The sequence below is a fragment of the Pteropus medius genome, unplaced genomic scaffold (genome assembly GCF_902729225.1).
Source record: "Pteropus medius unplaced genomic scaffold, Ma_sr-lr_union100, whole genome shotgun sequence".
In the NCBI taxonomy this organism is placed as follows: domain Eukaryota; kingdom Metazoa; phylum Chordata; class Mammalia; order Chiroptera; family Pteropodidae; genus Pteropus; species Pteropus medius.
The window spans coordinates 3,223,049-3,244,509 of record NW_024350397.1 but is presented as its reverse complement, the minus strand read 5'-3'; the positions used below and the strand labels follow the sequence as shown (position 1 = coordinate 3,244,509).

General features: G+C 32.4%; 1 protein-coding gene across 7 annotated transcripts in view; it reads left to right on the top strand.

Moving 5' to 3' along the window:
- Positions 1-21,139, top strand: part of ARHGAP12 (Rho GTPase activating protein 12) — a 115,350-nt gene extending 94,211 nt beyond the window's left edge. For 6 of the 7 annotated variants that reach the window (XM_039839749.1, XM_039839752.1, XM_039839751.1 and 3 more), the window contains 10 exons: positions 2,830-2,911; positions 6,846-6,947; positions 9,838-9,936; positions 11,829-11,931; positions 13,329-13,445; positions 15,220-15,318; positions 17,275-17,352; positions 17,455-17,589; positions 17,827-17,929; positions 18,769-21,134. In XM_039839749.1, the coding sequence (XP_039695683.1) occupies positions 2,830-2,911; positions 6,846-6,947; positions 9,838-9,936; positions 11,829-11,931; positions 13,329-13,445; positions 15,220-15,318; positions 17,275-17,352; positions 17,455-17,589; positions 17,827-17,929; positions 18,769-18,943 (1,093 nt within the window). In that variant the 3' untranslated portion in view covers positions 18,944-21,134. Of the gene's footprint in view, positions 1-2,829; positions 2,912-6,845; positions 6,948-9,837; positions 9,937-11,828; positions 11,932-13,328; positions 13,446-15,219; positions 15,319-17,274; positions 17,353-17,454; positions 17,590-17,826; positions 17,930-18,768 lie in introns of all 7 variants that reach the window. The other variant, XM_039839748.1, reaches the window with a different exon arrangement.
- Positions 21,140-21,461: the final 322 nt, after the last annotated feature.

The following is a 21,461-nucleotide window of genomic DNA, read 5'->3' as shown; positions in this document are numbered from 1 at the left end:
ATGTAGTCCCACTTGTTTATTTTCGATTTTGTTTCTTGAGCTTTAGGTGTCATATCCAAAAAATTATTACCAAGACCCATATCAGGGAGCTTTATTCATATGTTTTCGTCTAGGAGTTTCATGATTTCAGGTCTTACATTTGAGTCTTTAATCTATTTTTAGTTAATTTTTTTTGAGTGGTATAAGATCCAGTTTCATTCTTTAGTTTATTTATTTTGGTTTCATTCAATTTTATTAAATTTATTGGGGTGACATTGGTTCATAAAAATTATATAAGTTTCAAGTATAAAATTCTGTAATACGTCAATTGTATATTGCATTGTGCGTTCATCACCCAAAGTCAAGTCTCCTTCCATCACCATATATTTCATCCCCTTTACTCTCTTATACTTCCCCTTCCCCCTTTTCCCTCTGGTAACCACCATAGTATTGTCTGTGTCTGTGATGTTTTTTATTCATTAATTTGTTGTTTTCTGTTTTATATCCCACATATGAGTGAAATCATGTGATTCTTGTTTTTTTTTTCACCTGACTTCTTTTGCTTAGCATGATATTCTCTAGATGCATCCATGTCGTTGCAAGTGACAGTATCTCTTCTTTTTCTTAAGGCTGAGTAGTAGTCCATTGTATATATATACCATCTCTTTTTCTAATCATCTATAGAAGGGCATTTTGGTTGTTCCATGTCTTGGCCACCGTGAATAATGCTGCAGTGAACATAGGAGTACATATATTTTTACAAATAAATGTTTCCAAAATATTCGGTTAGATACCCAGAAGAGGGATTGCTGGGTCATATGGTAGGTCTATTCTTAATTTTTTGAGGGACCTTTATACCATTTTCCATAGTGGCTGTATCAATTTACATGCCCACCAGTAGTGTATGAAGATTCTTTTTTCCTCACAGCCTCTCCAACACTTGTTATTACTTGTCTTGTTGATGATAGCCATTCTGACAGGTATGAGGTGGTATCTTGTGCTTTCAATTTGCATTTCCCTAATGGCTAGTGAAGTTGAGCTTCTTTTTAAATGTCTATCGGCCATACATATGTCTTCTTAGGAGAAGAGTCTGTCCAGGTCCTCTGCCCAGTTTTTAATTGGATTGTTTATTTTTGTTGTTGATTTATGAGTTTTTTTAAAGATATTTTGCATATTAGCCCCTTATTGGAGGTATTGTTTGCAGATATCTTCTCCCATTTGGTTGCCTTTTTGTTTTGTTGATGGTTTCTTTTGCTGAGCAGAGCTTTTTAGTTTGATATAGTCCTGTTCATTTATTTTTGCTTTTACTTCCCTTACCTTTGGGTCAAATTCATAAAAATCCTAAGAGCAAGGTCCATAAGTTTGGTGCCCGTGTTTTCTTCTAGATATTTTATTGTTTCAGGTCTTTTGATCCATTTTGAGTTAATTTTTGTTTATGGTGACAAATAGTCTGGTTTCATTCTTTTGCATGTGGCTTTCCAGTTTTCCCTGCATCATTTATTGAAGAGGCTTTCTCTTTTCCATTGTATGATTTTGGCTCCATTGAAAATTATTTGCCCATATATATGTGGGTTTATTTCTGGGCTCTCAATCCTGTTCCATTGGTCTGTGTGTCTTTTTCTGCCATTACCATGCTGTTTTGGTTATTGTTGCTTTCTAGTATAATTTGAAGTCAGGGAGTGTGATACTTCCAGCTTTGTTATTTTTTCTTAGAATTGGTTTTTCAGGGTCTTCTGTAGTGCCATACAAATCTGATAATTTTTTGTTCTATTTCTTTAAAAAAATGCCATTGTAATTTTAATGGGAATTGCATTAAATATGTATATTGCTTCTAGTTTTATTATTTTAAGTGTGAATATTCAATTATTCCAGCACCATTTATTGAGTATTCTTGTCAAATATTAGTTGACAGAGTAGTAGTAAACTTTATTCCACTTTTCTTAATTCTTGAAGTTTAAGTAAACATGAAAAATAATATAATAATGTAGGTCTGATTGATAAATATTAAATTATACATTCTGAAAATGGAGAATAAACTTTCTTTTGAGTGCCTATAGAGTTTTCATAAAACTGGCTACATGTTTGGGTGTAAGGTAAGCCTTAATACAATCCTATAGAAGATATAATTGACATTCATTTTAGCCTGCCAGCGATTGACTTCCCTTATATGGTAAACATTAGTTACCTCTGGATTATGGGTTGAAGGAGAAGAAATAGGGTCTTTCCTTCATACATTTCTGTATTCCGAGTTTTTATAATTTAGGAAAATAAAATAGTTGATTTTATAATTTAGGAAAATAAAATTCTCATCTTAATAACTTCAGTGGTCAATCAATATATAATTAATCATATACTAATGTACCTGGTCATATACTGTTTACCTGATTTAGACTCATTAGGGGACGGAGGATAACCAAGAAATATAAAACGATTGGTATCTATAAAGAATTGGATAAGATAAGCATGTTTGTCTAGTTTTTAATTGTGAGTAAGAATCTTTGCCAATTATGGTGTTCAATTCTTGTGACTTTAAAATAAATTTTAGTGCCGTCAATCACAAATGTGATGGATTAGTCCCATGTGAACATGGAACTGACTATATAATTAGGTATATAGTTATTCCAGTAACTTGTATTTCTAACTTCATTTGTTTGGGGGCCTTTATGATCAGGTCGGGACCATAAAATGGTTGTAATTTCCATTAGCATTCTCTCTCCAATAAAAACAATTAAATGTCAATAATGACTGTAAATTATGGACAACACTGATAACAACTAAGTCTTTTTTATTCCTTAAAATTTGATTGGAAAAACTGGATAGAACTTACATTTGTCATCTTTATCATTATAGAAAGAACTGGCTGTCTTCTTGGGCTGTGTTGCAGGGTTCATCTTTACTCTTTACCAAAACTCAAGGAAGTAGCACAAGTTGGGTAAGTATTTCTTCTCTTTGGAGGCTTTATACAGTTAAATTATGTGGATGATATTATGCCTGAATTCTATGAAGTATTCCAGAGTCCTTCTAGCTAGTGTGCCAATAAAAATATATGAAATTTTCTTAGTAAAAGATGCATTTTCAACTCATCAGAGAAATAAGAGGGCTAATTATAAAAGTTTGATTAATTGTATTATTAAAATCAGCAAATTCTTTTTTATCCATTGAACTGAAGCAATCACTCCACTCAACCCATAACAGTCTTCTTCAATTTTTTTTAGGGCATATAATATTTCATTATATGGATGTTCCATAATTTATTCAGTCAGTCTTCTAAGGATAGACATTTAGATTGTTTCCTAATTTTTCTATTCCAGAATTGCCAATTAAGATACTTCTTAATTAACTTTGTAATAGGATTTGAAAGAATCCTAGCTTTGTTTCTCTGCTTAGTCACCAACTAGATCTATTGAAGCTAAAATATGTCTTGTTTATATGTCTTATATATCCTACCTGAGGATGAGATTCTAATGCAGTCCTATAAACCAAAAAGACAAATATCCTCTATAGTAAAAATTGCCCTTGCATATCTCTTTAGGAGATGCTATGTTAGAATTCAGTCTCTAGCAGAGCCAGTTTTTTTTCCTTTGATATTAGAAGAGATTGCTTTTCCTTTAGTCGAGTTCAGATGGTTCATGGGTTAAGGGATCATGTTACAAAAGTATGGTTTTTTAACAGTTAGATTGACACTTAGCACAGAAACCCATACAAAGATCTACTTGATGAAGTGGTTCAAATTTTATACTCATTCTAGGGCATATACTTATTGATGGAATGCTGAACAAAATCACCCATACTATTTACAGTTCTATTTTTTTAAAATCATTCACGCTTTGTGTTTATTTTGTGATTCCATGGACAGCTAAAATTGAGTAAATGAAATGTATACATGTGGCATGTAGCTCCATTGTATAAAATAAATTTTGCATAGATATGATATTATCCAAAAATCCAGAGAACCGTTTTTTTTCCTCCTTAAGGATAGATACATTCTGCTAGTTTTCTGGAAAATATTATCTGCTGGTTTGTTATATGAGTAATGTAAATTGTACTTGCTTTTTTCTTACCTTACTTTACCTCATTTGTTCAACAGACATAAAAAGCCTGCTTTGTTCTGGGCATTGTGTTAAGCTTGAGGGGGGTTAGAGGTAAATAACATGGTTCCTGTCTGCATACTTTATAATGGGAGAAGATCAACATGTACATAGTTATAACACAACATATTATATGCTCCTCAGATAACATTCGTCATATTCCTTGAGTTTTTTAAATTATCACACAAATATTGGTAGCTATTCAGATTCATTTGTACATGATTTCAGATTTCTAAAAATAGTCACTTTTTTGGGCCAGATAATTCTTTGGTGCAGGGGCTGTCCCTATGCATTGCGGGGTGTTTAGCAGATGGTAGTAGCATTCATCCCTCCTCTGTGACAACTAAATGTCCCTAGACTTTGCTGAATGTCGTCCCCCTGGGTGTTTCTGTTTGAAAAATGTCCTAAGAGAAAGGGAAGACAAGCTGATGATGGTAGGTCCATACATCTAAGAGGACTTAGAAAGGGATACCAGAGGATATTGCCTAGCAAGTCACAAGCAAGGAAACGCAGAGATTTCTGAGTAAGGCTGAGTAAGATGGCAGAGCACCAGAAGTAACTTCTTTCTATTACCCCCACATCTTCTGTTGTGAGTATAGGCTAAGACAAGTCTGTTTAATACATAATGTTCTATCAAGCATTCATCTTAGAAATAAAATATAAATTTATGTAATAACAGAGTCAGAAGATAATTCTGAGATAAATTTAGGGCCTTAGCAAAAAAGTATTTAGAAGTGTAGCTTTGCTTGCATTCTGTCTGCTTGTAGAATTATATTTTTGACTTATTTGGTTCCATTATGCTTTTATCTTGTGTGTTATTTTGCCATTGTGCATTGTTATGACATCGTCATTTTCTTCCCTTTTTCCATCAAGTCATTCTGCCAACAGGGCTCAGTCTCTGAGCTCTTGCATTCGCTGCTTTCTTCTTGGAAAAATTCTGTCAGTCATCGGCCTGCTGTCGCATATGTAAAATCTGATCCTGTTTCAACTGTCACTGTATGTGTTCTTGTTGCATGCCCCTTGCCATAATAACTCTGTTTTCTTTACCATGAATGCATTGGAGGGATGATTACGGTAGAGAAAAGTGAGGCTGGATTTGGAAAAAGAATGAATAACAAACAAAATTTTGCCAATTATATTGAATGCATCTTTCTAGCATTCTGTGCCTTGTTATTCTATTTATACTTGGTTGCTGTATCTTATTTGGTTATTTGTATCTTAGATTATAATGAACCATATAGAGAGCATATAATAACAAGTCAAATTGATTTTTATCATTTTGTTAAATGTGTGCATTTGTTTTATAATGTACACATTTTAAAACTTGAGATACATCATTTTTGCTCAGAAAGTTTATCTATGCCCATCCTAGCTTGATGGTTAATTAAATGTATTTTCAATGACAAAAAGTACTTAAGAAGGCCAAGAATTTGTAGAATAGTTAAAATTTTTATTGTGATTTTTATAATTTTGTTTCTACTAATAAAAAGTCCATATGATATCTTAAATTTTGTTTTGTTATAACAAGTACGTTATTTAAGTCCACATTGCTAGCTGCAGAGATGAAGGAAATGGAAAAAAGGCGAAGTTGGACCATTTATTAAATGTGAAGCTACTAGTAGAGTCACTGACATTATGAATAAGTTATCATAAAGTTGGTGATAAGATCCATTTCCAGTGACAATCCCAATTTCACTTGAAAATATTTTAGCAAATGAAATTTCCTATAACAAATCTTAATGACTTTTAAGATTATAATTCATCAGCCCTTAAAGATTTTAAAACCTCTAAATCTGTTAGTAACATAGGAACGCTATTTTCTATTCTTAGTTAACAGACTAAACAGAAATTTAAGTTAATGATAGCAAGATATAGTGTAAATCTACATATCTACATTTAACATAATTTTTTTGCTTTTTGCTAATCTTTATCTGGTTAACAAAAATAATAGCTAGTTAAGTGCTTTCTCTTCTCAAACCGTCCGTGTTAACTGTCTTCCTATTCTCTTCACAATTCTTTATTAAATTGCTATGGCTTTCTAGCATCTGGTTCTAGTTATAATTTCTAACAAAGTCTCAATAAAAGAATATGAGGCTTATACTTTTCTGGTTTTACAGGTTATTGGTAGTTGTTAACAACATAAATAGTCAATAAGGAAATCATTCTTGAAATCAAAAAATCAGGTTTAGGGAATGTTTATTAGATAGAAAAGCACTTGATATCTGACAGATACTATTTATACATACATAAGAATATTGCCTGTTTTTTTTGAACACATCATTTTATGTAGTCATATTAGTCTAGGATAAATGCCAAGAAATGGAATTGCTAAGCTAAAGAATACATGTGTTTGTATACTTGCAAATGTAGAGTTACCAATTTTCCCTCTCTAGGAGTAGTTACAGTTTATACCCCACTTGCATATGAGGGCCTATTTCTATAGCCTTGCCAACATTTTTTTATCAAACTTTTCGATTTTCTTTTCTTTGTTTTTTGCCACAATATTGGGTGAAAAAAGATTTTAGTGTGGCTTTATTTTGCATTTTTCTCATGATAGAAGTTGAACCATTTTATTTCCTTATTTATGAACTATACATGTTTTAAAGACATTTTTCGGTTTTAAAGTAGGAATTGTTATAATGTGGAAAGAGAAGAAGAATTTGAGATAATCATCTGTTCGATTTATTGTTAATAATATAAAGTGGTCTTAATTCTTTCTGAATGCACACATGGACATGAATATCACATAAAGGTTTTTCCTTTTTTTCTGAAATGAAGTTTGGGAGCAATCAGTCCAAACCAGAGTTCACAGTGGACCTTAAGGGGGCGACAATTGAGATGGCTCCAAAGGATAAATCCAGCAAAAAGAATGTATTTGAGGTAATAAAATTTTTTCTAAGTTTAAATCATATTCTTAACTGTAGTAATTGGATCTTCTTTTTTTAGTTATTTTGAGAAATAGTCTTTCAGTGTGACTAAGGCAAAGTTGGTCATTAAGTCAGTTTGTATCATAATTTAAGAAAAAAGCTGGTATAAAGATCTGGGCTTTATTTGTATAAATTATTGGATCTCTAACTGTATATATGAGCCTTTGTTCCACAAATCTTGTCTTTCCCCAGCAACAAAAAGGATGTGGTTTCCTTTACCTACAAAATCTAATGTTAAAAAGTACTTTCATTTTGTCATTAAAAACCCTCCATAGTCATGTGGGCTTTTGTATCAGTTATTTATTGCTGCATATCACACCGTCCCAAAATTTAGCAACTTAAGAAAGGAATCATTTTGTTTGCTCAATTTGACCTTTACTAAGCTGAGTGATTCTTCTGGTCTCACTTGGGACCATTCTTGAGGCTTCAGTCATCTAGTGCAGGAGTCTCCAACGCCCAGGCTATGGACTGGTACCGGTCTGTGGTCTGTTAGGAACCAGGCTGCACAGTGGGAGATGAGCTGTGGGCCAGCGAGCAAAGCTTTGTCTGTATTTGCAGCCACTCCCCAGAGCTAGCATCACTACTTCAGCTTCACCTCAGATCATCAGGCATTAGATTCACATAGGAGCACCAGTCCCTGGTGCCAAAAGGTTGGGGACCACTGATCTAGTGGCTTGACTGGGGCTGGATGGTCTAGTTCATATGTCTGGTATTGGTGCCAGCTGTTTGCTAGGCCTCTTTCTGCACAAGATCTCTTATTTTCAAGGAGGCTGCCCCAGGCTTCTTAACATGATGGTGTCAGGGTTCCAAGAGGATGAGAGTGGAAGCTGTAAGACTTCTTGAGGCCTAGATTTAGAAGTCACACATCAGTATTGTGCTGGTGAAAGCAAGTCAGAAGGCCAGCCAAGTATCGAAGGTTGTGGGGAACTAGATTCTACCTGTTGATTGAGGAGCAGCAAAGTCGCATTGGAGAGGAGTGTGTATACAGAGATAGGAGGAATTTTTGAGGCTATCATTGTAAACAATCTTCCAGATCCTAACCTTCCTTTATAGCCTGTTTCAGTCCTTTCCTGTCTCCTATCTTGTTGTCTAGGCAGATTGGATTAGTTGTTGTTTTCCTCCCTCTATGATTTTCATTCTTTATTATTCTGCCTTGGGTACTGACCCATGCCAGTCTCTGCTTTTCAGATGTTACCTATCGTTCAAAACCCATGAGAAATATTATCACAACACTGATGCTTCTTCTTTGGCTTTTATTATTAAAAAAAATTTTTTTTTAATTATTTTTATTTATGCCTACAGCACTTGGTCTTCCTAAGTGGTCTCCACTAACCAGGCCCGACTCTGCTTAGTTTCTGAGATCAGACATCGGGCTTGTTCAGAGTGGCATGCATGTAGACCATGGACCGTGGCTACACTGGGGCGCAAACCTAGGACCTTCTGCATGTAAAGCAGATGTGCTAACCGCTACACTATGAAACCACGTCCATGGCTTTTAAAATAGCATTTATTTTAGTGTACCTTGGGTTATCATCATCTATAAATTATTCCCCCCTCTAGATGATTAACATATTTTGTTTTGTTTTGTTTTTTTCAAGCAGAGAAACTATTTTTCCTTATCTTTAAGAACCTTTTACAGAATGTCTATGTGCACTGACTTCAGTGTTGGTTGACTGGCTTGACCCATTCTCTAGAAAGAAATGCAAGAAAGGAAGTCACTGTTTCTTGAATTAGTCTTGCAGTCTCAATAACATTCCAGAATGAAAGGATTCTGTGGTCAAACACACCTGAGAAGTATCTGTTTTATTTCTCTCTTAGAAAATCACAGCACACTCCAGAATATCAAAGCGGTGAGAAATCTTGAAGGGGAGAATCTTGTTTAACTTTATTCAATTCACTATTTCCCAAATTAATATCACGTAACTGATTATTTATTTTTTGAGGAATACCTTTTTTAAACATTACTTCAGGAACTATGCTTGAGGCATATGTCTCCGAATGTTGTTTGAGTTACATTGCCATATGTTCCTCTAAACAATTATCAATCAGAAAAATAAGAAGAATCCTTTCTTCAACTACTTTAAAATTCTTCCTCAGTTAAGTGTAAGAAACTTTAAACCAGAGATTATACATAAATTGGTTATTGCCTTCATATAGTGTAGTGTATAGTATCCTTACATGTATAGCATAGTATCCTAGACTATATAGTATAATGCATAGTATTGTTGAGTTAGTTCATGATTTGACACTTTAATAATGTTTAGTAAATTTAGTGATATTTCTGCCCCAAAGGAATGTGGCATATATTGTCTGTACTCTTTGTACTAAGCCATTATATTTGCCTGTTAAATAAGAAATAATGAAAGTCTAATAACTCTTTGTATATTCTTTTTCTACATTTATTTTTTAACCAGAGAGAGAAAAAACTTTCTCAGATTTCTGTAAAAATATCATAAATTTCATTTCCTTACTGATGAATTATATTTCAATTCTAATTTAAAATATACTGTTTTGATGCTTGAACATATTTTTTAATGATAATGTATGCTACATTTCAGCAAGTTTTATGGCATTCGTGTGCAGTTTGGGACCTTCAATTATTAGATTTTTCACTGAGAATTTATTATGAGAAAAACAATATTTTGTAAAATAATTCAGCTGGTATTATTTTATACTAAAATAAAAGTTATGTCATTGCTGTGTAGTACTTAAACCATTTATCACACAGTATAATATATGGCATCTAATCTTCTGAAGGTGGTTTTGTAGACTATGAATTAAATATATTCATTTATTTGGTTGAAAGGATTAACCATACTTTTTCCTCCTCCTTTTCTCTAAAGCTGAAAACCCGTCAAGGAACAGAATTGCTAATTCAGTCTGATAATGACACAGTTATTAATGATTGGTTTAAAGTTCTTAGTACTACTATCAATAATCAGGTATGTCTTTGACTTTGGTTGTTTTTTTTATTTCTGAGTGGTTTTTGTTTTTGGCTTTCTAATTGGTTATTGCATATCTAGTTTCCAATTTATATTTAAAAATTTTTAAATATATTTTTTGACAGGTAGGAAGGGCAGTGGTCAATTTAGTAATGTTTAACTGTGTAAATATTTAAATTATTTTAAATAATTTTCACATGAGGCATTGGTCCAAAAAGAAGGCATTGGTTCAAGAAGAAGAGACGGTAAAACTATGCCTAGTATGTAGTAGTGATTCGATGACCGAATGAGTTAGAAATAGTACTATTTGATGGAAACTAGTCCTAGGCAAAATCGTGAAATGAATGAAGCTATAGTTTCTTTATTAGCACTTTTTCTTTCCTGGCCACACCTCTCTAACCTCTCCCAAGGTGTTCTCAGGTGTTCTAGCTCCCCTTTCTTCCCCAGTCAGGTAGATGTTTCCATGCCCTCATATTCCTGGTAAATTTCCTCTTGTATATATAACAACCAAAAAGAACTTTAGATTTATATTCTGAAGCTGTTTTAGCAAGAGGAGTGATAAACAACTAGGGGCTATACTTTCTTAGGCTATATTCTTACCCCCTCACCATATGAGGAGGGGTGCATGGCTTATGCACTAGAGATATAGTACCATGTAGCCAGGTGCTACACCTTTCTATATGGAGCTTATTATTAAAGAGAGGAACTTATTATTGACTACGAAATTTAAAAATATGTACCACTTTCAAAGCGGCAAAAGATACTGAAGAATAAACGTAGCAAGAGGTGTAAGACTTTTACAGAGAAAATTACAAAACTTTATTTAGAGAGACAAGGGAGAAAACCTAATTAAATAAGTATATCATGTTCATGGATTAAAAGATTCGATAATGTAAAAATAGAATCTTCTCCTAAATGATTTATAAATTTATAGATTTGAGATCTTTAACTCTCTTTCAGGATCCTGGTAGGTTTTCTTGTGGAACTTAAGAAGCTTATTCTAAAATTCATATAGAAATGCAAAGGGCTAAGAATATCTAAGACAGTCTTGAAGAAGAAAGTGGAAGGACTTGCTCTATCATATGTCAGGACTTCATAAAGCTCTATTAATATAATGCGGTAACCCTAACGGGATAGGTACAAAGACCTGTGGAACAGATCTTCATACCTTTGAATACATTATGCCAGATTTAGCACTGTGGAAAAGTGAAGAAGAATAAACTTTTCAGTAAATGGTGCTGGGTCAACTGGATAGCCAAGAAGAAAATAGACCTTTCCCTACACTATACACAAAAATAAATTCTCAGTGGAGTAAAGACCTTAATGTGAAAGGCAAAGCATCGCTTTTGGCTTGAGAACTTACTGCAGTTTTCTAATTTGGAAAAGGGACCATGATTAGGTAGATGAGCTCTAGGATTTCTTTCAATTCCTAATATCCATGAGTCTGTGAGTAATGATTAACTTTAAACATAAAGTATAATTTGAAAAGATCATTGGTGTGAAAAACCAATGTGTCATTAGCTAGTTAGCTTTATCTTGTACTGTTTCACAGAATGTAGGTTCATCCTGTTCTGTCATCACAGATTACAGCCTGATGTTCTTGTCACATATGCAGTTAATCAGAATGAGGCAAGATTGCCTCATCATCAGTGTGAACCTATTATCCTATGAATTATCAGAAATTTTTTCTTTTTGTAAATTTAGAATTAACGCCACCTAAGGGGAAAAAAGAATATTTTCAGTGATTTATCACATATCTAAATAATACATACTGTATACTAATCGGTTCCTTAAAATCATTTAGAAGAGTCAATTACTGATCATTCTGAGAATTATGCTTTATATCTAAAGTAATATCAAAAATAATATGTTTGGGAAATCTCTAATTATAGACAGTAGAAACTGACGAAGCAATTGAAGAGGAGATACCAGATTCACCAGGAATAGAAAAGCATGATAAAGAAAAGGACCATAAGGATACTAAAAAACTTCGTTGTAAGTTATTCTTTCTCAGTTTTGCTAGTTGTTGTAAGTTATTCTTTCTCTGTTTTGCTAGTGGTTTGAATGGGCTTATTCTCTTAGCTTTTAAATAACTATGTAAAACCTGAGTGAAATCTCCAATGTTACAGAAAATTATAAAATCTTGCATTCCCATTGTTTCAGTACTCTGTCTTTGTTAACTCATTGTCATTTTTCAACCTCATTGTATGCATCCTTATGACATCATATTAATTTTGAGATATTTTGATACTTCAAGAGACAAAAATAAGTTAGAATGCCCTTCTCTTGAGGTCTCTAGAAAGCTGAAATTTATTGATTTAAAAATACATAATTACTGTTTAAGAATCTAGATAGAATCTTACTCTTTAGGAAGTTAGAAGTCATGGGATAAGTACCATAGTTCCATACTGGACAGCAGGCAGCATCTCTGGACTAGGATATGTCTGTTCAAGTGCAGCTGTATGCATTCATATCTCCATTTATATCTCCTTTATACATATAGGACCAGAGCTAAAGCTAGCAAATTTAAGAGTAGTATTGTCTAATGCAGGCCCTTTGTGAATTACATTGTTTAAATAGGCCATTAGCTATGACTCTGAATTTTGTTAAATCTATTTTAACAAATCCACATACAACTGAGAATTTTTTTGGCTTCAAATTAACTGAATGATTAGAAAATCATTTATTTTGTTTTCCTGTATTCTAGTGAAGTTTAGGCCTATTACTGATGTTGCCACCATATAACAATGTAAACACTGGAAAATTTTATTATTTAATTTTTACTAATGTATTGTTTCTTCAAATACAGTTATTTTCAAGAAATTTACTTTTTGAATTTTTGTTGCTGTAATCGAAAAAAATCAGGATTAATGGCAATGTAGAACATATTCGAGAGTATTCTTAGCTCAGAGTACAGATAATTATGATGAGACAGCCTAAACTACAAATAATTCTGATGGAGATATATAAATATATGTGGATTCCCCCAGCGGACTCCTAGTTCAGTAAGGATAGGAATTTTTTAGTTTATGTTTTATGATTTTTTTCCTTGGGTGGTCATTTTACCTTCTAAAACTGATGTCAAAATAAGTTCTATCACTTATGAAATAATTACTATAAGGATAATTTAAGAATGTTTTGGAGCATATATCAAAGAAGGTACAATTTGTGGTCAGTATTTAGTGACAAAATGAAATGTTTTGTTTGGTTTATCAGTTTGAAATTGGGTCTGTGTTAGTTTGATTCTTCTCATGTTACCCTTAAACCATATTAAAGTTAGAATTTATACTGTGATTTTTACATATGGGATTACTATATTTTGAGTGCTAAGTGGAAAAACTTTTTTCAAAAGTTTTTATGTTATGAAATGCTCATTATCTGTTTGTTTTAAGCCATGAAAGTATCTAGCATAGATTCTTCAGAACAGAAGAAAACCAAGAAAAACTTGAAGAAGTTTCTTACACGGCGCCCCACTTTGCAAGCTGTTCGTGAAAAAGGTTACATTAAAGGTAGGCGGGCCTGATGTATATAATAACGAGCTTTGAGAGAAGCAGGACATCTTAAATTAAAAACTGAAAAATTTTCAAACAGTGAAAATGTTCTCATTTATTATTCATAAAGTTATCAGGTTCAGTGATTAAACTACAATTCAGTAATTAAAATAGATTTTTTTTGAAAATGCACATGAAGAGTTTATTCTAAAGCATTAAAACAGACATAAATATCAAACTAAGTTTTTAGAAACCCTGTATCAGAGAAACTACATGAATGTGATGTGATGGGTGGCAGATCTTTAGAAAACATGACAATAAAGATTTTTAGTTTTCAGATGCACAGATCAGAAAAAAACTTTAATAAACAGTCACTAACAGAACAAAGAAAAATATTTAACAAGCAATTTTATCCTTGATTGTTTGACTTCTGTTCTCATTTAAAGTAATTTGAAAATTAGTATAAGGTGTATACATTTGTTCAATAAAAGCACCATAATGCACTAACAGAATCTTTTTTAATAAGAAAGGATTCTTTAAAATCACATATACTTGTATATACCGTTTTTGGGGGGGTTTTTTTGTTTTTTGTTTTTTTTAAGCTTACAGCACCTGGTATTCCCAGTTTGTATATACATTTAGTTCTTACAAGCATGTTTAATTCCAAAGGTAAAATTTTCTAATACATGACTCAGAATGATGGTAGTTGTTTGTAAGGAAAAATATAGGTAAAGTTCATTATATATATAAAATATATATCTATGTGATTATGAAGTTTCTGACAAAGATGATCCCGAGAAAATCTGTTTGCAAAGCATCTAATGGTTTTCATTAAATGGGTTTCATTAAAAAGATATTTAAAACTTCTTGGAAGAGTTCAGCTAACTGAGTCAAGTAAGCAACCTTAGGAATTATAGACAAATAAGTACTCCCAGATAATATATGTGGATTTAGCATTTTGAGTTTAGAACCTTAAAAAAAAAACCTAACAAATAAATGACTAGAAACTGCTACTAATTTATTCACAAGCCTTTTTCATTGAGAAATAGAAACTGTTGCAACTTCATGATGTTATTTACCACTTCAAATATTTTTGCTTGTTTTCCTGAATATTTAGCATGAATGTGGCATTTCAAAACTTTTGGGTTGAAAGATTAATAGAACAACCTTTGAAATATATTTTGTGAAATCAGCTCTTTGCCTCTGATGGGCATGTACATGCTTATTTTGATAAGTTTAAAAAATACTTGAGTATTTACTAAGTGCTAGGCCTGAGCCTAGGTGCTGTGAATATCTACCGGTGTTCAAGAATTTCAAGGTCTCTCCCTGCCCTCATAAAACTTCTATATAAAAATGAGACATGGACAAATTAATTGAAAAGAGTGATGACTACTATGGAGAACCTAACATAGTAATAAAATAGTGTGATTGGAATTGGGTTACCATAGATAGGATGGTCAGAAGGTTTTTCTATGGAGAGGACATTTAACTGAGACCAGGAGTGATGAGAAGGAACTAAATTTTGAGAGGAATATTGATCTCTGCAAATGGGATAGAAAGTAAAAATGTTCTCAGACAAGAGTAAGTTAGGATGTTCATAGAATTTAGTAAAGAAGGAAAATTGTTTGAAATGAAATTAGAGGGATAGGCAGAGTGCAGATCATATAAAGCTAAGTCATGGTAAGTGATTCTGGATGCACTGAGTATTTTCTGTTGCACTATGAATGGTTTAGCCATTTTGTGAACTCTATTTTAGCAGCGTGGTTCATTTTAAAAACTAAATCTCTTTCAGATCAGGTATTTGGAGCCAATCTTGCTAATTTGTGTCAGAGAGAGAATGGCACAGTGCCAAAATTTGTGAAATTATGCATTGAACATGTTGAAGAATACGGTAAGAAAATGATTTTTTAAAAATGTTAAGTACACCGACCCATTGTTTCACCATCAACATCCCTAGGATTTTTATGATTTTGAGTGATGCAACCAAAAATTTTTTATCATCATGTTAAGAAAAGCATCTTGTTTTCAAAAAACTTACACGTTTGTAAGTTGAAGACCTTTGCAGCTATTTATTAAGTGTTCAGTGTTTATGGTTGATTAGCATATGGTATTCTTTGAAGCCGTTTGGAGTTGGCATCTGCTTGAAACGAAGGAGGTGATTATGAAACTGAGTTTATTAAGAAATGATTTGACAGTATAGAAAATAGGAAATTGTATCAACTTACTAAGATGTAGTTTCTGTTTATAATAAATGAGATGACATTTTAAAACTATTAAATCACCTATAAAATATCAAGTACTTCTACTGTCATTTCCTATAAAATAAGACAACCTAATTTCTATTTTGGTTAATTTAAACGTTTATAATATTTGTACTAGATTTATATAAATTAACATCTCGATTAATCACATTAACTGATCTGTATTTAGTCAAAAACATACCATTAAAATATTTGCATAATTTATAATTTCTGCCAGTTACAGATCTCTCATCTCTTCTTGTCAATATGAGAATAGACACCATGTGAAGTTAAATGAGTAGCACATTTGATAATGTGCTTTGTTAAGTGTACATAGCATTATCATTTAATGAATATTTGAATTTTTTAGGCTTAATTTTGTGAATTTCAAATGATTCTATTTCACATATAAAAGAAACTGATAAACTATCGAATTATCAATTGATTTTTGTAGAACCATTATTTAGTTGCTAGCTTATATTGTTTATTACAAGCACTTAATATGATAAGCATCCCTCCCCCTTGGAAAGTTTTGTCATTTTATTATAATTTTGTTCTATTTTTTAAAAATAATTTTTCAATTTTTCAGTTACAGTTGGCATACAATATTAGTTTCAGGTATACAGCGTGGTGATTAGACATTTATATAACTTATGAACTGCTCACTTTGAGATACCTAGTACCCATCTGACTCTATAAATAGTTATTACAGTATTATTGACTATATTCCTTATGCTATACTTTATATCCCCGTGAGTATTTTGTAACTACCAATTTGTACTTCTTAATCCTTTCCCCTTTTTTACCCACTCCCCAACCTCCCTCCCATCTGGATACCATCAGATTGTTCTCTGTATCTATAAGTTTGTTTCTGTTTTATTTGTTTATTTTGTTCTTTAGCTTTCATGTGTAAGTGAAATCATTTGGCATTTGTCTTTATCCGACTTACTTCACTCAGCACAGTACCCAGTAGGTCCACTCGTGTTGTTGCAAAATGCAAGATTCCATTTTTTTATGTCTGAGCAATATTCCATTGTATATATGTACCACGTCTTTATCCATTCATCCATTGTTGGACACCCAAGTTGCCTCCATATCTTGGCTGTTGTAAATAATGCTGCAATGAACGTGTCCCTTTGAAGTAGTGTTTTGGGTTTCTTCAGATAAATACCCAGAAATGAGGTTACTGGGTCCTTCCTTATGACAAACATTTTTAAGGGAGTGCTTTAATATATGCATTTACTTTATAAAATGGCATATAAAAATGGGTGGGCTGATTTTATCTACTGGCTTCTTTTTGAGCTTTCCCCAGGCGTTTGCAGAATTTCATCTTAAATTGTTAGTATTTCAAGTTTAATGAGATGATTTCCTTGAGATGATTCGCAGTCTACATGATAACCAAAGTAGAATTGTTGCTGTTTATTAAACCAGATTCAGAGTGAACCTCTCCCTGTATCTCTCTGCCAAGCATGTATAAAAAGCAATTTAGAAGAAAAGGGTATTTGTCCATTTGATTTAGTCAGTTAATGAATAAGAATTCTGAAACATGAGCATCTTTAGAAGAGGGAAACAAATACTTTAAACATATAATATTATTTGTCTCCTAGGTTTAGATGTTGATGGGATATACAGAGTAAGTGGCAACCTTGCAGTGATCCAGAAACTCAGATTTGCAGTCAATCATGGTAAGATGATATTTCCTATTGTTATGTCCAAATAATCACTCATAACTGTTAAAATTTGTTTAAAGTAATTTTTAAAAATTTCCTCTTCCTGGCGTTTTTCAGATGAGAAACTGGACTTGAATGATAGTAAATGGGAAGATATTCATGTCATCACTGGAGCACTCAAAATGTTCTTTCGAGAATTACCAGAACCTCTTTTTACATTTAATCATTTTAATGATTTTGTGAATGCAATCAGTAAGTATGTAATTCTCCTTTGTTTTTTTCTAGATGTTGAAAATCCTCTGTACAAATTAAGTCACTGCATTCTGTTTTATCTTTTTAAAGTTTTTTTTCCAAAGGATTGTTTTACTCCAGAAATTATAAATGTGACCACCAGATGTCACTGTATATTACCAAATACCGGGTTCCAAAATATGTCGCTGCTTTCAGTTCATGCAAATCTCTATTTATTGTCTTTTTTTTTTTTTCCAGAACAAGAACCAAGACAGCGAGTTGTTGCTGTTAAGGACCTAATCAAACAGTTGCCAAAGCCAAATCAAGATACAATGCAGATCCTTTTTAGACATCTCAAAAGGTAAGAGTCTCACCACAAAAGAGAAATAATAATTAGGAAAAACAAAAACAAAACCCAGTGAAAGAACTGCACAGTTATGAGATGTCGTATAGTACCCATGGGGCCAGGTCTCTCAGACCCAGATTCAGATCCAGCTATGCTACTTACTGTCTTTGTAACTTTAAAAAGCTAGTTCCTTTGAGCCTCAGTTCAAAGAATACATTAAATATTATATGTGAAGCAATTATATAATGCCTAGGAAGCATGTAGTAGATATTCAAAAATTGTTGCTAAAGTTAATTAATCTGAACATGAGATTGATTATTAAATGAGGACTACTAAATCACCTTCAAATAAAGCCATCATTGCTCTAGGTTACTACATAACCTCCTTAAAAACTGATTTTTTCCCACCTGAAAGAAGGATCACTATAATACTAAAATGATCCTAATGAAAGAAATTAAAAAAAAAAAAATAGAGTGAGTAAAACTGAAAGTTCAGTCTCTGTACTCTAATGAATTTTTTTTTCCTTGTCAATCTAGTGACAATCTAGTAATCATTGTTACCTGAATTGTACCTCATATTTAAATCTATGTCGTATTTTGGAAGCTAAGCTAAAATATCACACATTTAAGTTTATTAGAGTATGTGTGATTATACATTCCAGCTGTGTTTATCCAGAACAAAGTGTCATATGGAGTTTGAACTGAATTCTACTTGGCTAAATAGTTCATATGTACCTTCAGAAAATGAGGATTATTTCTCATTTTTAAATGCAAACTGTTTATGTTTGTAATACGATTTGAAGAATTTTCCCTATTTTTTACTTCTTCTTTTAACAATGTGTTCTTTCCCCTTAGAGTTATAGAAAATGGAGAAAAAAACCGAATGACCTATCAGAGTATAGCAATTGTTTTTGGTCCCACTCTGTTAAAGCCAGAGAAAGAAACTGGTAATATCGCAGTTCATACTGTCTACCAAAATCAGATTGTAGAATTAATTCTTCTGGAAATAAATTCTATCTTCGGACGCTGATAGACTTCTTTCTGAAGACCATGGAATAGAAGCCGGATTCCATCAGATTTCAAATCTTTATACATGATGTACTTTATTTTTGGACCAATCAGTGACTCTGATTTTGCACTTTTTTGAGGGGTCAGTTGGAAATGGGAGAGTCAAGATGTGTATTAGGCCCTCATATTTGCTGCTTTGTTGCAAGTTGATATAACTGTGTGATTTTGAATTAATTTTATCCCGAATGTTTGCATTTCATACTCTGAATTTCAGTAAAAATCAAAACTTGCAATTCTAACCAGTCATATACACTGGATAATTTGGTAAGAAAACTTCATTTTTCTCAAACTGGATAATGTAGAATTTGTTCTCATGATTTGTTAGATTCATCACTTGATAGAACATTACTTACCATTAGTTATTTTGAAACGTTCTTGGGCATTTTAAACAAAATGAAGTATATCCATTTTGAAACCTGTTATTTCTTTTTCAGAGTTTTTGCATGCAGTGCAGTCTAAATGCTAAAGTTCCTTATAACTCACATATAATTCCTTGATGGAGGCTTGCTGTCTTTTACCGTGTTGCACAGCATCCTTATTGGATATTTCAGTTGCTTTTTTGGGCAGCACACTAATATTACTTAAAACACTGTGATGTACTGGAGTTTAATTTAGCATAGGTCAGTTCAGGGTATTTTGGGGCTGTCTGTGCTACACTGATTTAGCTAACAATCCTAATTATATCTAGTGCCATACTGAGTTCTTGGTATGACCCTGTGGAAACAGACGTTATTTTATGTAAATATAGGCCGAAGACTTAATGTCCTTTAGCTTTGTATATAATTGTGTTGTATAGCCTCAGAGTACATTCTAACCCTACATTTCTAATCATGATATTGGTAATCTTTTCCGTGAATATTAGGTTTCCTCCCGAAATAGGTCGTTATTTGAGAAAGTTAACTGTGTGCACTTTTAGATTTTAATTACATTTACAGGCAAACCACTGTAATGCAAATGGTACTGGAAAAATACCGAATAGACTTGCTAAATGGTAAATGCACTACAAGAGGAGCCTTTTAGATTATTTAATATGTACAGAATACATTAGAAAAAATTTATTACAGAATTCTAACTGCAATATGAATAGTGGAAACCCTTATGTAAATTAGATGGATGTCAGATGGAAAATGACATTGCTAAATTTGAGAATTTCTTTTTACATTACTAATGTAGATTGATTTGTATAATAAAAAAGGGTTTGGAAGGTTTTGTTACAGAGAGCATGGTCTGTTGGAAGATTTTTTTAAATGTATTTTTCTAGATTAACTGCTGTATATGAAATTGTCTAATCTGAATAAAGAAAACTATAAGCGGTTTAGAGATTTTCCATTAGAAATGTGCATTTTGGTTTTTAATATTTTTCGTTTTTGCATTTACTGGCATAGTCTTATACCTCATTTTTTAAAGAAATCAACTGAATCTAATGTTTTCTGTGGCACATATATTTTTCTCATTTCACACCATTTCTATTCCCCACCATTTCAATACCTCCTCACCCACCCTTTTAGTTCTTCATCAACATTCAAAAGCGAATGATCTGTAACCAAGACTCCTTTTCATAGAATTGCGTTTATGATTTACAGTTGCCTTCCTTGGGGACAAGTGTTTTTTTGTGTGATCTGTCTAAAAACCTTGCAGCTGAGTTTTGGTAAAACTATTGTTTGTTCTTGTGATCTTGTTAAATTGATGACAAACCAAGCTACTCGATAGCTGTGGGAAAGCAGATTGATTTTGGCAAGGAGAAAAAGCCCCCAAATGAGAATGTTTATATTTGCCTAAAGATATCCTTAGCAATACAGTATGCTTTAGGACTGGCCTACATTGTGATCATGTGCCAGGAAAACAGACTCAAATCACTGATGTTCTTTCTCTCAGTAGTTGTGGACATATCAGAGGTTAAAATTGTCCTGTGTTTCTTGTTTCAAAGTACATATGTGTGTATGTGAAGTTTTAAATGTTTTATTAGCCTACAGCTAATCGATTTATTGTAATATTGTATGTAAAGTGAGATCAGTGTCTTGTGTTTTCATTCTTTGTGAATTAAAATTTCTCACTTGTTTTTTGTAATAACAGAACCAGTAATACTTTCCTGTCTCAACAGCTTGAGTTTTAGTAGAAAATATATTAAAGGCTGAAATAAATTGTCAGTGGAATTTCATTTACTAAATTTACTTCAACAAGTCATTAAAAAAAGTAGTTGGACATCGAAAGAAAAAATATATTCAAATATGTTATTACATTCCATTAGAAGGAAAATACTTATTTTAAATTTTATAGCAGTAAGAAATTTTACCCTTTACTCTGGAAAAAGCTTAATTTTGAAATATCTCTGAAAAAATGTTACCTTTTAGATAGATGCATATCTATGGATATTTTTTCCATAAGAAAAGCACAAATGAAATAATTCAGCCACACTTTAGGCTTATGCAGATGTGTTATATACACAGACACACATATATATGTATGTAAATGAGTGTATG